Raw genomic sequence first — 14,175 nt, 5'->3', positions numbered from 1 at the left:
GAGCAGGGAGATTGAGAGGAACAGGGAGAGTGAGAGGTCGGGGCAGAGAGAGTGAGAGGACGGAGCAGGGAGAGCAAGAGGACGGAGCAGAGAGAGTGAGAGGACGGAGCAGAGAGAGTGAGAGGACGGAGCAGGGAGAGTGAGAGGAACAGGGAGAGTGAGAGGTCGGGGCAGAGAGAGTGAGAGGACGGAGCAGGGAGAGTGAGAGGTCGGGGCAGAGAGAGTGAGAGGAACAGGGAGAGTGAGAGGTCGGGGCAGAGAGAGTGAGAGGACGGAGCAGGGAGAGCAAGAGGACGGAGCAGAGAGAGCGAGAGGACGGAGCAGAGAGAGTGAGAGGACGGAGCAGAGAGAGTGAGAGGACGGAGCAGAGAGAGTGAGAGGACGGAGCAGGGAGAGTGAGAGGACGGAGCAGGGAGAGTGAGAGGAACAGGGAGAGTGAGAGGACGGAGCAGAGAGAGTGAGAGGACGGAGCAGAGAGAGTGAGCGGACGGAGCAGGGAGAGTGAGAGGACGGAGCAGAGAGAGTGAGAGGACGGAGCAGGGAGAGTGAGAGGACGGAGCAGGGAGAGCGAGAGGACGGAGCAGAGAGAGTGAGAGGACGGAGCAGAGAGAGTGAGAGGTCGGGGCAGAGAGAGTGAGAGGACGGAGCAGGGAGAGTGAGAGGACGGAGCAGGGAGAGTGAGAGGACGGAGCAGAGAGAGTGAGAGGACGGAGCAGAGAGTGAGAAGACGGGGCAGGGAGAGTGAGAGGAGCAGTGAGAGTGAGAGGTCGGGGGAGAGAGTGAGAGGATGGGGCAGAGAGAGTGAGAGGTCGAAGCAGAGAGAGTGAGAGCGTGGGGCAGGGAGAGTGAGAGGTCGGGGCAGAGAGAGTGAAGACGGGGCAGGGAGTGAGAAGATGGGGCAGGGAGAGTGAGAGGACAGGGCAGAGAGTGAGAAGACGGGGCAGGGAGAGTGATAGGACGGGGCAGGGAGAGTGAGAGGACGGGGCAGGGAGAGTGAGAGGACGGGGCAGGGAGTGAGAGGACGGGGCAGGGAGTGAGAGGGCGGGGCAGGGAGAGTGAGAGGTCGGGGCAGGGAGAGTGAGAGGACGGGGCAGGGAGTGAGAGGGCGGGGCAGGGAGAGTGAGAGGTCGGGGCAGGGAGAGTGAGAGGACGGGGCAGGGAGTGAGAGGACGGGGCAGGGAGTGAGAGGACGGGGCAGGGAGAGTGATAGGACGGGGCAGGGAGAGTGAGAGGACGGGGCAGGGAGTGAGAAGACGGGGCAGGGAGAGTTGGAGAAATTGGGGGCTTCCATTTAAAAATCTTCCACGAGAATTTGGATCAGATCAGTTGAATTACTGAGGCTAATTTGACTGCAAATGACAACAAGTGCAGACACTGTTAGAAGTACAGTGCAAATGTGCGTGTTTTCCTGATTTTAGTTAAATACTGTGCTTGTCAATGGGCTGGATCAGAAGTGTAGTAAGTTAGTTCCATTTCTGCCGACCGAGGCTCCCTCAGGCAGAATAATGCGATATTTGTTTTTAGGTCCCTAGACCCAGATTGCCGTTGGTTCTATATTCCTGCCGAATTCCTCATTGGTGAGTAAAGCATAATTTTGAATTTATGTCCCGTGGGGTTCTGCTGTAGAATTCCTATGGCAGCTTAACCTCACTAACTTGCCATCAGTGGCACCCAACAACTCGAAGGCCACAAAGTCTGCACCACTGATGCTGAGGGCCTAGATTTCCACGATTTCTAATAGCTGCTGTTGGAAGCAGGGCAGAAAGGGGCGCGATTTTGCCAGCCCTGGGGAGGTGGGTATGGAGGCGGGACTGCCGGGAAAATGGCAGAAACTGGGAGCGGGAACCGAACCTGCCCCCAACCCGCCGCCTCCGTGCCATCTACCCAGGAGGTGGGTACCCGACTCGCGATGGGACCCATCTCCTCGAGGTGGGAAGGGGATTACAGCCACTTAACTGCCCGTTAACAGGTAGGTAACGGGCAGTTAAGAGGATTATCCCCATTTTTCCAACAAAAGTGCAGGCTTCCCGACGTCAGGAAACCCCGCCAGGGTCAGCGAGGCGAGCAGTGGGTCTGCGGGGGGTCAGAGGATTCGAAAAGTGTGCTGTGGAGGTGAGTGATGGGTGCAAGTGTGGAGAGGTGAGTATGTGAGGTGAGTGAAAAGTGATAGAAAAAGTTTCCTTACATTTGTTTCTTCCTGCAGGCGTCAATCATTGGGGATCCAGAGGCTCCGGCATCTCCACAGCAGAGATGACAGAATGGCTGCTGCATTCTCCGATGCAACAACCATCTGCTTTCTGCTCAGAAAATAGGTTTGGTGAGTCTTGAGTACAAGAACTCACCAATCAACAGAGAATGTCAGTGTTTGACAGCTTCACAGAGCTGTCAAACGATGACAATTCAGCTGTCAAAAAATCTTGACAGATGAAACGTCATACGCTGACGTTCTCTGTCACCGGCTTTCCCTTAATTGGCCTGCTAAATCCGGTGGGCGGGCTTAACAAGGTCAATCAAGGGAAAATAGTGTGGGTTGGCCGGATGTCGATGGAGGCGGGACTAAAACCTGACAAGCAGCAGTCCCGCCTCCATCATGTCCCCATTGGCAAAATTAAAGGGATAATTACTAGCCCTAGCCCTTTTCGGGCTACCCCAGATCAAGCGTATTCCCTAGACGTTCACCTTCAACTAAAGTTAGAGATAGCTGAATTCTATAAGATGCTTAATTGGGTCTAAAGGTCCAGGCTATCTCTCTCTAAAGGAAAGGAACGACTTGAAGATGTTACCGTCTTCCAGATAGCACTTTTAATAAGTTTAACTAGACTGTAACCTTCCGGATATTATGAGGGTCCGGAATACTCTCCCAGAATCTGCAACTCCTCACAAAAGAGTGTACAGAAATTGAGTTCGCGAGTTTGATACAGAAATACTATTTGAGACAATTCTAAAAATATATAGATTTATTTAAGAGCCGACATACAGTTAACAGATGATGAGTCAATTGCGACTTTAACAGTTCAAAATACAAATAGCTTACATTTCTTATTCTCAGAGATCCTTATTCTCAAATCTTAACTTCATTACATTTATACATTTCTTATTATTTCTAATCCAGAATATCCACCAAAATCAAATAAGAATACCTTTTTGATCCCCGAGACTCAAAGAATTAAAAACTTACAGAGCCTGCCTCTGAAGTTGAGAATCGCTTGCCCTTTCCAGCGACTTCTGACTTTCCATCTGAAAAGCTCTATTTTTATACCTTTTTTTAGTGGTTTATTGTTTGAAGTTTTCTGCTGATGTAAGCTAATTATCTCTAGTCATTCTTTGTTGAATTCTTTTCTATTCTTACTGTCAATTTACCTGCCAACTCTCAGAATCCTGTCTGTTGTTTAGGTGTTTCAAAATTTATCATAAAATGGCTACAACAAATTTATCTCTTTGATGCCATTCTTACGAAGGACTTCAATTCAATTCTTAAGATTGGCTTAACTGGTTATTAGCAGACGTTGTGTCTCCTAACTATTCCATCTTCAATACAAACACAATGTGATTGCTTGGAGTCATCTATTGAAGTCATATTTTCACAGTTTTCTGTAGGTACTTTTTACAATATGTAAATCAAAAACACTTCAACTAGGGTGTTTGTTTTCCTAGCCATCTTAGTTGGTTATATTACAGACTTATGTTTCCGGTCTTTCATTTGATGTTACTTTTATCAAAGGCACATGATTTTTTAATGTTCTGTGATTCTGTTCGAAGTGTTATTTTTTTAACACTTTACTTGGGCATTGCTATTGTGTTTCTCCCAAACTGCAGACTTTCTGGAAACTCCAATGGTTTGCTTCAATAGGGTTTTATAACCCATTCCCATTTCAAAATCTTGTATGGTGTTTACAGCTTGTGTTAACAACTGATCTTATCTTAAAAGCCTGTATTTCTGTTTACAGCTTGTGTCGTTGAGGTTTTTAGATTTTTAAACCCAGTTTTCATGTTTTACTAAAGTCAAAATTCCATTCATAGGATGGTGTATCTCTTGGAATATGGCTATTTCCTTTACAAAATCACCCCCATAGGCTCCATCCTATTAGGTTGCAAATGACCCTACAGGGCCCGGCACAAAATCAGGATCTTGACGTTCCATAGGTCGTGAGTCTCCGTTTGAGCACTGTCCTCCCATTGACATTGGCATTGTTCATAACACGGATTGTTCCTTTGGGCTTGATCCAAATTCAAGTTTCAATTCAAATCGCCCTCCTCCCCACAACCACTTGGTTCTCTCTCTCGGTCTTCTTGATCCATCCATCTCCCCCCCCAATCTGTAAGGTAAGCCAATTAAGTTAATCATTTTCAAATGCTCACGGATTAAAGGCCCGGATTGTAGACTCGAATCGCAGTTAGTAAATCCCTGAAGAGCTTGCTGTATATCAGTCAAGTAGTAATTAATGCAAATGTCTCACTTTCAGCTCCAGGGCCTACCAGAACAACGGCCTCACCTTCTGCCCAACTCACAAGTAACGATCCCTACAGACAAAGCAGCAACAGACATTTTAAGCCCCCCTGCAGCTCTGAAGGAGCTTGTGAAAGTTGGGATAATGTCAACTGTGCCATTTACCAGCTCCGAGGAGGGCAGCGAGGCAGCTACTGCGGGAAGTGGGGAGACACCCAAGGAAATTAAAGGAATATTGAAAACACCGAGTGTCAGCACGGAGAGAGAGAAAAGTTCAGAGAGTCACATCCTGCAGGAGCAGCCTGGGAAATGTGAGGCCAGCATCACAGCCAATGTACTGGCAGAGAGCAGCTCCATCCCAAGTGCCCTGTGTGGACAGTACAGAGAGCAACACACCACAGACATGACAGGCGTAACCCAGGGGCTGGAGAGAAGGGGAGATGAAGTGAGACTAATCGAGGAAGATGGTTCAGAGAAACAAAACTTCAGTGAAGTGCAAGTGGGCGACCAGAGAGAAACGGCAGGTAAATACAATCTTTGCGTTTCACCGCTTATTTCATTACAATTCTAATGTTGATTATCGTACATTAAGCCATTTATCCTAAAATAGAGATCTAGTTGCTCGGATTGTGCTGTAATCACTTTCCTGGGCAAAAGTGAGTTTTTAAAAAATTTATATCTTCTTGGGATGTGGACATCGCTGGCATGGTCAGCATTTATTGCCCATCCCTAGTTACCCTTGAGAAGGTGGTGGTGAGCTGCCTTCTTGAACTACTGCAGTCCGTGTGGTGAAGTACTGTTAGGGAGGGAGTTCCAGGATTTTGACGATGAAGGAACAGCGATATATTTCCAAGTCAGGATGGCGGGTGACTTGGACGGGAACTTGGAGGTGGTGGTGTTCCCATGCGCCTGCTGCCCTTTTCTCCTTCTAGGTGGTACAGGTTATGGGTTTGGGAGGATTGAATATATTAAGACTTCTATAGGTGCCTTTATACTCACTAGGGACTGAAGCTGACTGCCTACAGGCACGTCTCTCTCCATTGGCTGCTCTCCATAGTGTGAACCAGCCCAGGTTCCAGGAACCAATTTCCTCATAAGGCATCCACACAAAATTGGAGCCCAGCTCCATAGACCGAATACAAAAGTGGGAGAGCGAGGCCCAGAGGGCAATCTCTGCAAACAGAATGCAGTGGTATAAAAAAACCTTAGACGTTCTGCCACTTCCTTTCTAGCACATCTGTCGCATTGTCAAACAGATTGTTGATTTGTAATTAACTCAGTTCCTTAGTCTGTGTTTAGAAACATATCATAGTAAAATGTATGGAGTTTTATTAAAGAGTTAATAACGGACCACCCAAATTGAATATATTCTGAGGCCTAGAAATTCAGGTGGCTGCACCACCCGTTAGCACCTTAAGAGGGCGCTAAGTGGGTCACAAGCCACTGGCCACACCTCCCGTTAAATTCTGCGGGACGCTAATGGTGGCGTTCCGGCCTCCTGACCCCCCCCCCCGCGGAGTGCCGGCTGCGTTCCAAGAGCCCGGCACTTCTCCTCGGTGCCGGGCCCTTTTGCCAGCACTCGCGATCCTCGGTGGCCCAGCTGGGCCCCAGATCGCGCAGAACAAGGCCCCTCCCCTTTAAGAAGGGAACGTCTGCGGCACGTTGCGCAACGATATTCAGTCGCAGCGCCCCAAGAGGGATGCGGGGTGCCTCCAGTAGCGCCGCGCTTCCCTTTGGGGCGCTCCAACTGAATTTCTGGCGGGTGGCCGCAAATGCTTCCGAGGCGCTACTTTTAGCGCCCTGGTGAGGCTGGCGCCCCAAACGGGGCTATAGTCAATTTCTAGGCCTCTGTGTCTTCTGATGTGGAGATACTATAGCTGGGATTTTCCGCTTCTGCTCTCCTCGGCCCATGACTTTCTGCCCATTAAAAGGAATGGACTGAGTGCAGAAATAGAAACCCTGCCATTCGTTAATAAGGCCACAAAGATTTTCGATGCATTTGGAGTAGGAGCAAAGCAAACGTTGGAACATAGGAAAGGAAAATAGACAACACTCATGCTCCATTAATGGTGCTGAAATTGGTAAGGATGAAGCTGAAAGAGACCTATGTGTCTTGGTGAAATCGACATGTCCAACCATTGCGGGGCAACACTGAACAAAGGCAATAGAAGATTGAGTTACGTTACTGAAACAGTACAATATAAATCCGAGGAAGTGTAATCTGAAACAAAAAAAAATACTGCGGCTGCTGGAATCTGAAATAAAAACAGAAAATGCTGGAAATACTCAGCAGATCAGGCAGCATCTGTGGAGAGTGAAACAGAGTTAACGTTTCAGGTCGATGACCTTTCATCAGAACTGGAAAAAGTTAGAGATGTAACAGGTTATAAGCAGGTGCAGAGGGCAGGGAATTGGGGAGAGGGGAGGAAAGGACAAAAGGAAAGGTCTGTGATAGGCAGGAGAGATTAAATAACAAAAGGTATGATTGTACAAAGCAAAACGAGATGGCACAGGGACAAGTAAAGAAACAAAAGATGGGTCTAGAAGAGGTGTCAATGGGAATGACAGAATCATCAACAGCTTCCGTCTGGAAAAAGTAGGGGCAGAGGTTATGATCTGAAATTGTTAAATTCGATATTCCAGAAGGCTGTAATGTGCCTAATCGAAAGATGAGGTGCTGTTCCTCGAGCTTACGTTGAGCTTCGTTGGAACAGTGTAAGAAGCCAAGGACAGAGAGGTCAGAGTGTAATCTGGTTGGACTGCACCTTGAGTACTGTGTCCAGTTCTGGTCTCTGAGAAATAAGGGAGCGTTCAGGAGAAGGGAATGTTCCCAAGTGTCAAAGCTCTGAGTTATGTGGAGAAACTTGGGCTTTCCAGCCGAGAAAGGAAGCACCTGAAAGGTGATCTTATAAAGGTAGTAAAGGGAAAGGAGACGTTAAATCTGGAATACCACTTGAAAATAAGTTGCGAGAGTAAGACAAAGGGGGTTAGGTTCATACCAGTAAAAGGCAAATTTAAGACTGCTGTCAAGAAATCTTCTTCACACAGAAAGTAATTAACACATTAAATGAACTACCAGATAGTGGAGGTGAAAAACCTGACATCATTTAAGGAACAAGTGGACATCGCAATGGGAAGACTTTAGGGTCATTCTGGGCGGCTGAATTAAGATGGGCTGAATGACCTTCCTTATCCGTAATTATCTTGTGAACTCGAGCCTAGAGAAAGGAAAAATCAGCTAGGGTTCCTGTTCCTGATGGTGAGTCAGTGGTTGCTGCTGTAAAACATTTGGATGTGGGCGCTGGGTGAAGACTGGACCAGGCTTGGTTGTGAATGGCTTGGTAACGCTCTCACTGTCTAGGTCCCGCTCCTTGAACAATGGTCACTTGGTGGGGGACAAGTTGGTGGGGGAGGGCGGGGTGTATTTATAAGAAGAGCTTTAGAATTAAATATAAATAATAATGGCAAGTGGTGCAGCTTCGATATATTCTGTGTACCCTGTTAGGACCAGGGGAGATGCTTATGCTCCTTTTGTTAGTATGCTAGTTTAAACGGATTTCTGTTCCATTGATGCAGACACTGAAAAATTAAAAGTGCTGACGCAGGACATTTTCACAACACCACCCTCCTCGCCGCCATGGCAACAGGCGGACAGCCACTCCTCGCCACCATGGCAACAGGCAGACAGCCATTCCTCGCCACCATGGCAACAGGCGGAAAGCCACTCCTCGCCACCATGGCAACAGGCGGACAGCCATTCCTCGCCACCATGGCAACAGGCGGACAGCCACTCCTCGCCACCATGGCAACAGGCAGACAGTCGTTCCTCGCCACCATGGCAACAGGCGGACAGCCACTCCTCGCCACCATGGCAACAGGTGGACAGCCGTTCCTCGCCACCATGGCAACAGGCGGACAGCCACTCCTCGCCACCATGGCAACAGGCAGACAGTCGTTCCTCGCCACCATGGCAACAGGCGGACAGCCACTCCTCGCCACCATGGCAACAGGCGGACAGCCACTCCTCGCCACCATGGCAACAGGCGGACAGCCACTCCTCGCCACCGTGGCAACAGGCAGACAACCGTTCCTCGCCACCATGGCAACAGGCGGACAGCCACTCCTCGCCACCATGGCAACAGGCCGATAATCACTCCACGTCACAGAGCCAAGAGCAAGTGGAAGAGAAAAGCTACCTGGATCAGTTACTTGAAGAGGACAACGGGGAAGAGGCTCTAACTCCAATTAATGTGGGAACATCTGTTAAAGACAGGTACAGAGATTGAGAACGGATCTGCCCTACCCGTCAGTTACATTCTAATCCCACCTGCTCCTCCCTCCTGCATTTTTCTCTCCTCCTCTGATTGTTTTGCTGGCGTGCCGTTTCATAGGGTCTGGTACAAAGCCCCTCTTGGCCACTCTTGGTGTGAGCCTGGAGAGCAGGAATTAGCATGCTATTCGACTGTGGGAGGCATCATAGCTGAGTATGATAGCAAAATACTGCGGATGCTGGAAATCTGAAATAACAGAAACTGCTGGAAACACTCAGCAGGTCAGGCAGCATCTGTGGAGAGAGAAACAGAGTTAACGTTTCAGGTCTGTGACCTTTCATCAGAACTGGAACAAATTAAAGAAGTAACAGATTTTTAAGCAAGTGTAGGGGCAGGAAAAGGGAGGAGGGGAGGAAAGAACAAAAGGGAAAGTCTGTGATAGGCTGGAACCAGGAGAGATTAGAAGGCAAAAGGGATGATGGTGCAAGGCAAAAGGAGAGGGTAATGGGACAAGTTAAGAAGCAAAAGATGACTGTAGATGAAGTGTAAATGGCAATGGCAGAATGATCAACATGATTCTGAGCATCACTTGGCAGCTGTCGATCATTCTGCCATTGCCATTTACACCTCATCTAGAGTCATCGTTTGTTTCTTAACTTGTCCCATTACCATCTCCTTTTGCCTTGCACCATCATCCCTTTGTCATTTAATCTCTCCTGCCTTCCATCCTATCACAGACCTTCCCTTTTGTTCTTTCCTCCCCTCCCCCCTTTCCCTGCCCCTACACTTGCTTAAAAACCTGCTCCATCCCAAACTTTTTCCAGTTCTGACGAAGGGTCATCGACCTGAAACGTTAACTCTGTTTCTCTCTCCACAGATGCTGCCTGACCTGCTGAGTGTTTCCAGCATTTTCTGTTGTTATTTTAGCTGAGCCTGATCCTCTTCATACCCGACACTCAAGCAGGTGCACGTTAAAGGTAACTCATCCTCGGTTCCGAGGGATTGCCTAAGAAGAGAAGAACTGGGCAGTGATTGTGGCCAAGTATCCAGCCTGAGCTTTCCCTCCCGAACCCAAGGGCAATCGATGCAAGTGTAGTGCCCACTACTGCCTCTCCATTAGAGATCATAATAGTAAGACCACAGTGACCTAATCAGCCCTGCCTGTCCTCCAGTACAGTGTAATCAGCCCTGAACCACCCTATTGCACAGAATGCCCTACAGTACCATCAGAAAACATCTAAGAACATGAGTATTGTAAAGAATTGTTTCAAATATAGTCAGGTAATGGTCAGAACCAGAATCTGACCATGATTTCACACTAACCAGGGCCTGCTACCTGCTGGCATCATGCACATACAGCATGTGTCAGTGAAATCATTTTAAGGTATGATTTTCATTTGAATAGAAAGTGTTTACTTAATGTAAGCTGTCTGCTTTGTATGTTAAAGATACTCACGACCAGGGTGCGAGAGGTGAAGTGTGTGTCGGTCTCCAATGTGCTTCACACCAGGCCACGGGCTGATTTGTACTGTTGTGTGTCACTAACACTGAGCGTGTTCCACACCAGGTTGCATAAGCTGAAAGGTGGGGAAGAGCAGTGGAAGAATAAAGTGAAGAAAAAGCAGAGCAATGTCCATGTCCCGCTGACTGAACGCTGCAGCCAGCTTCAACAGGCCGAAGATGCCTGGACGAAAAAGGTAAGAAAGTCACAAAGGGTGAGAGTTGAGAGTTCAGCCCTGTTGATACTGGGCATGTAAATGTGCTGGCAGTTCAAATCTTGTTGAGGAATATTCAGATGAAAATGAAATGTAATCCTTGGGCTTGGAACTACTGGTAGATTACTGGTCAGTGAAAAATACACGGTTCAGCAATCCTAAATACCAGGAAAATTAAATCAGATGCTTTATAATCAATCCAATGTTAACAGGAGCGACACATCAACCTAAATATACCGCACAGCCGAGCTGATGAGAGCACCCTGCTGATATTGCTGGTTAAAATTTATATCCCAGTCAAATATACTTTACCAGCAGTTACAGGAGTGTAAGTTGTCTGTTTTAGATTTCTTCCTGCTTGAGTTATGGTACTGATGGGCAGATATACTGGGGTCGATTTTCAGTGTGCCGTGAGGCGGACTTTTAGGTGTGCGGGGGGCAAAAATCCCGAATTCGGGGGTCCCGACACCAACCCGCCCAAAACCTGCCTCCGCATAAGTTTCAAAGAAGGCAGGTACCCGCCCCGCACTGGGACCCGCCGACCCGAGGCGGGAAGGGATTAGTGCCAATTAACTGCCTGTTAACAGGCAGTTTTTAGCCTAATCCCTATTTTGAAGGTTGTCGTGTGGGATTCCCGACGGCTCCAAACCACGCCACATTAGAGGAGGCGGGCCGTCGGGTTGAAGGACTTGGAGGGGTCGAGATGTCGGTGTTCAGGTGAGTGATGGGTGCATGAGTGCAAAGGTAAGTGTGTTTGGTGTGTCTAAAGTGTGTAAAGAAGTTTAAATTACCTGTACTTACCTTAACAGCCTTTCTTCCTCTAGGCTTTGGGAGTCCATCATTCAGCCGGCACAGAAAGCAGAATGGCTGCGATCTGTCAAAAGTGACAGCCTTCAGCTTTCAGTGCCGGCGAGATTTCTAACTGAGTCTGCGTAGAAGGTCTCAGGTTAGAAATAAGACTGTCAGTGTTTGACAGCTTCAAACAACTGTGTAACACTGATATTTCATCTGTCAACACGTCTTGTCAGATGAAATTTCAGTCTGTGACGTCACCTGTTGCCGGGTGGCCCTTAACTGGCCTGCTGAGCCCGCTGGGTGGGCTCAACAAGGTCAATCAAGGGAAAATCGCGTGGATTGGCCGCATCTCGATGGAGGCGGGACTAAAACCCGAAAGTTGTAGTCCCGCCTCCTTCCCGACTTCTGAATGAAAATCCAGCCCACTGTATCTATAATTAGTGTTTGTGTGTGTCCAGAAATAGAGAGACAGACTCTGTAATTAAGAACATAAGAAATAGGAGCAGGAGTTGGCCATTTAGCCCCTCGAGCCTGCTCCGCCATTCCATAAGATTATGGCTGATCTGATCTTGGCCTCAACTCCACTTTCCTGCCCGCTCCCCATAACCCTTGATTCCCCTGTTTTTCCAAATGTCTGTCTATCTCCACCTTGAATATATTCAATGACTCCGCCTCCGCAGCTCTCTGGGGTAGAGAATTCCAAAGATTCACGACCCTCTGAGAGAAGAAATTCCTCCTTATCTCCGTTTTAAATGGGTGACCCCTTATTCTGAAACGAATCCCCCTAGTTCTAGATTCCCCCATGAGGGGAAACATTCTCCTTGCATCGACCCTGTCAAGCCCCCTCAGAATCTTATGGGGTAAAAATTTGGTAGCACCCTCTTTGGTGCTAATTTTAGCACCCCGAAAAAGTTAGTGCCCCCGCAGCCGATTTTCCCAGGTAGCCCCCTGAGAGGGAGGAGGGGCGCAACTGGAAGCGCCCTACGTTCCTCTTGGGGCGCTGCGAGGCAATATCGCGGTGCTACAGGCGCTGCGGCAAGTCGCGCCGTGGTACTGCAGGCCTTCCTCCCCTTATTAAAGGGGAGGGGCCGGGCGCAGTGCGTCCCGGCACCCAGCTGGACCACCAGGGGTCGGGAGTGCCAGCAAATCAGCCTGGCACTCAAGAGGAATACCGGGCTCACGGAGAGTAGCCGGCACTCCGCAGGGGGATTTCACCGGGGCCGGGGACAGCAGCAGGGGCAGGTGGCCAGCAACAAAAATGGCTGCCCGCCACCTCCCTTTTAACTAGTGCCGCCCTGGCGGCAGGTAGGCCCCCCTGGCCCTGGCGGCACTAACGGGAGGCACAAAGCAACCGAATTTAGCCCCTATGTGTTTCAATAAGATCACCTCTCATTCTTCTAAACTCCAATGAGTATAGGCCCAACATGCTCAACCTTTCCTCATAAGACCACCCCTTTAACTCAGGAATCAACCTAGTGAACCTTCTCTGAACTGCCTCCAATGCACGTATATCCTTCCTTAAATAAGGAGACCAAAATTGTACACAGTACTCTAGATGTGGTCTCACCAATGCCCTGTACAGTTGTAGCAAGACTTCCCTACTTTTATACTCCATCCCCCTTTGCAGACTATTTGTGTACTCCTCACAACTTGCTTTCCCACCTATCTTTGTATCGTCAGCAAATTTGACAACAGTACACTCGGTCCCTTCATCCAAATCATTAATATAGAAGCCATTCATTTTATGACCTGAAATATTTACCTGAAACCACAACTTAACAATCAGGAAATATCTGATGATGCTGTTCACCTCTTTTAAGTTATGACTGCAGCATTGATGTCTTGAACCCGGGTCCACTGATAACTCGGCTTTTTAAAGCGGCGAGTCGCTGAGCCATATGGACCAAAAAGGCACTGAGTTAGCTGATTGATGTCAGCTGGTGGAGATGTTAGTAACCTTGGGCTTGGAAAGTAAAAACTGATCAGGGATTATCAAGGGATAATTACTAGTCCTAGCCCCTTTAGGGCTACCCCGGATCTGGCGTATTCCTCAGACATTCACTTTCAACTAAAGTTTGAGGTAGCCAAATCCTAAAGACGCTTAATTGGGTCTAATGGTCCGGACTATCTCTCCCTAAAGGAAAGGAACAACCTGAAAATGTTACCATCCTCCAGATAGCACTTTTAATAAGTTTAGCTAGACTGTAACGTTCTGGATATTATGAGGGTCCGGAAAACTCCCCCAGAATTCTGCAACTCCTCACCAAAGCATGTACAGAGATTGAGTTTGTGAGTTTGATACAGAAGTCTTATGTGAGGCAATTCTAAAAATATATAGATTTATTAAAGAACCAACATGTAATTTATAGTTGGTGAGTCAATCGCAACATTAACAGTCACAAAAAGAGAAAGCTTACAATTCTATTATCAGAGAACCTTACTCTCAAATCTTAACTTCGCTACAGTTTTACAGTTCTTAGTTTTCTACAGGATATCCACCAAAATCAAATACCTTTGATCCTCAAGGTACAAAGAGTTGGAGACTTACAGAGCCGCCTCTGAAGCCGAGAATCACTTTGCCCGATTACAGCGAGTCTACTATCCCATTTGAGAGTTCAATATTTATACCCTTTTCCAGTGGTATTTCCTTTAAGGTTTTCTGCTGATGTAAGCTAATTATCTCTAGTCATTTTCTGCTCACCCCTGCAATTCTTACAGTCACCTCAGCTGGTAGCATTACAGAATTATGTCTCTTTAGGTGTTCTAAGTTTACCATAAAAAACGGTGTGATGGCAGGTGTGTTTTTTACTTGATGTCATTTTTACGAAGGCAGATGTTTCTTACTTTTATGTGCTTCTTTACGAAGTGTAAATTAGAGCACCTTATCCAGGGTGAACCATTGTCTTGTTCCGATAGGTCAGCCTACCGGAGCCTTTAACCTTCTGTT

At 47.8% G+C, this 14,175-nt stretch overlaps 1 protein-coding gene across 12 annotated transcripts in view; it reads left to right on the top strand.

The window, feature by feature from the left end:
• LOC147101456 (supervillin-like) overlaps nucleotides 1-14,175 on the top strand; it is a 221,357-nt gene that overhangs the window by 121,664 nt on the left and 85,518 nt on the right. For all 12 annotated transcript variants that reach the window (XM_085966581.1, XM_085966587.1, XM_085966588.1 and 9 more), the window contains 3 exons: nucleotides 4,464-4,971; nucleotides 8,024-8,720; nucleotides 10,286-10,415. In XM_085966581.1, coding sequence (XP_085822707.1) covers nucleotides 4,464-4,971; nucleotides 8,024-8,720; nucleotides 10,286-10,415 — 1,335 coding nt within the window. The remainder of the gene's footprint in view (nucleotides 1-4,463; nucleotides 4,972-8,023; nucleotides 8,721-10,285; nucleotides 10,416-14,175) is intronic.

The sequence above is a fragment of the Somniosus microcephalus genome, chromosome 24, assembly GCF_052327205.1.
Source record: "Somniosus microcephalus isolate GS21.2 chromosome 24, FLI_Smic_1.0, whole genome shotgun sequence".
NCBI classification, from domain to species: domain Eukaryota; kingdom Metazoa; phylum Chordata; class Chondrichthyes; order Squaliformes; family Somniosidae; genus Somniosus; species Somniosus microcephalus.
Note: the sequence above shows the minus strand (reverse complement) of the source record. Positions and strands in the feature narration are given on the sequence as shown.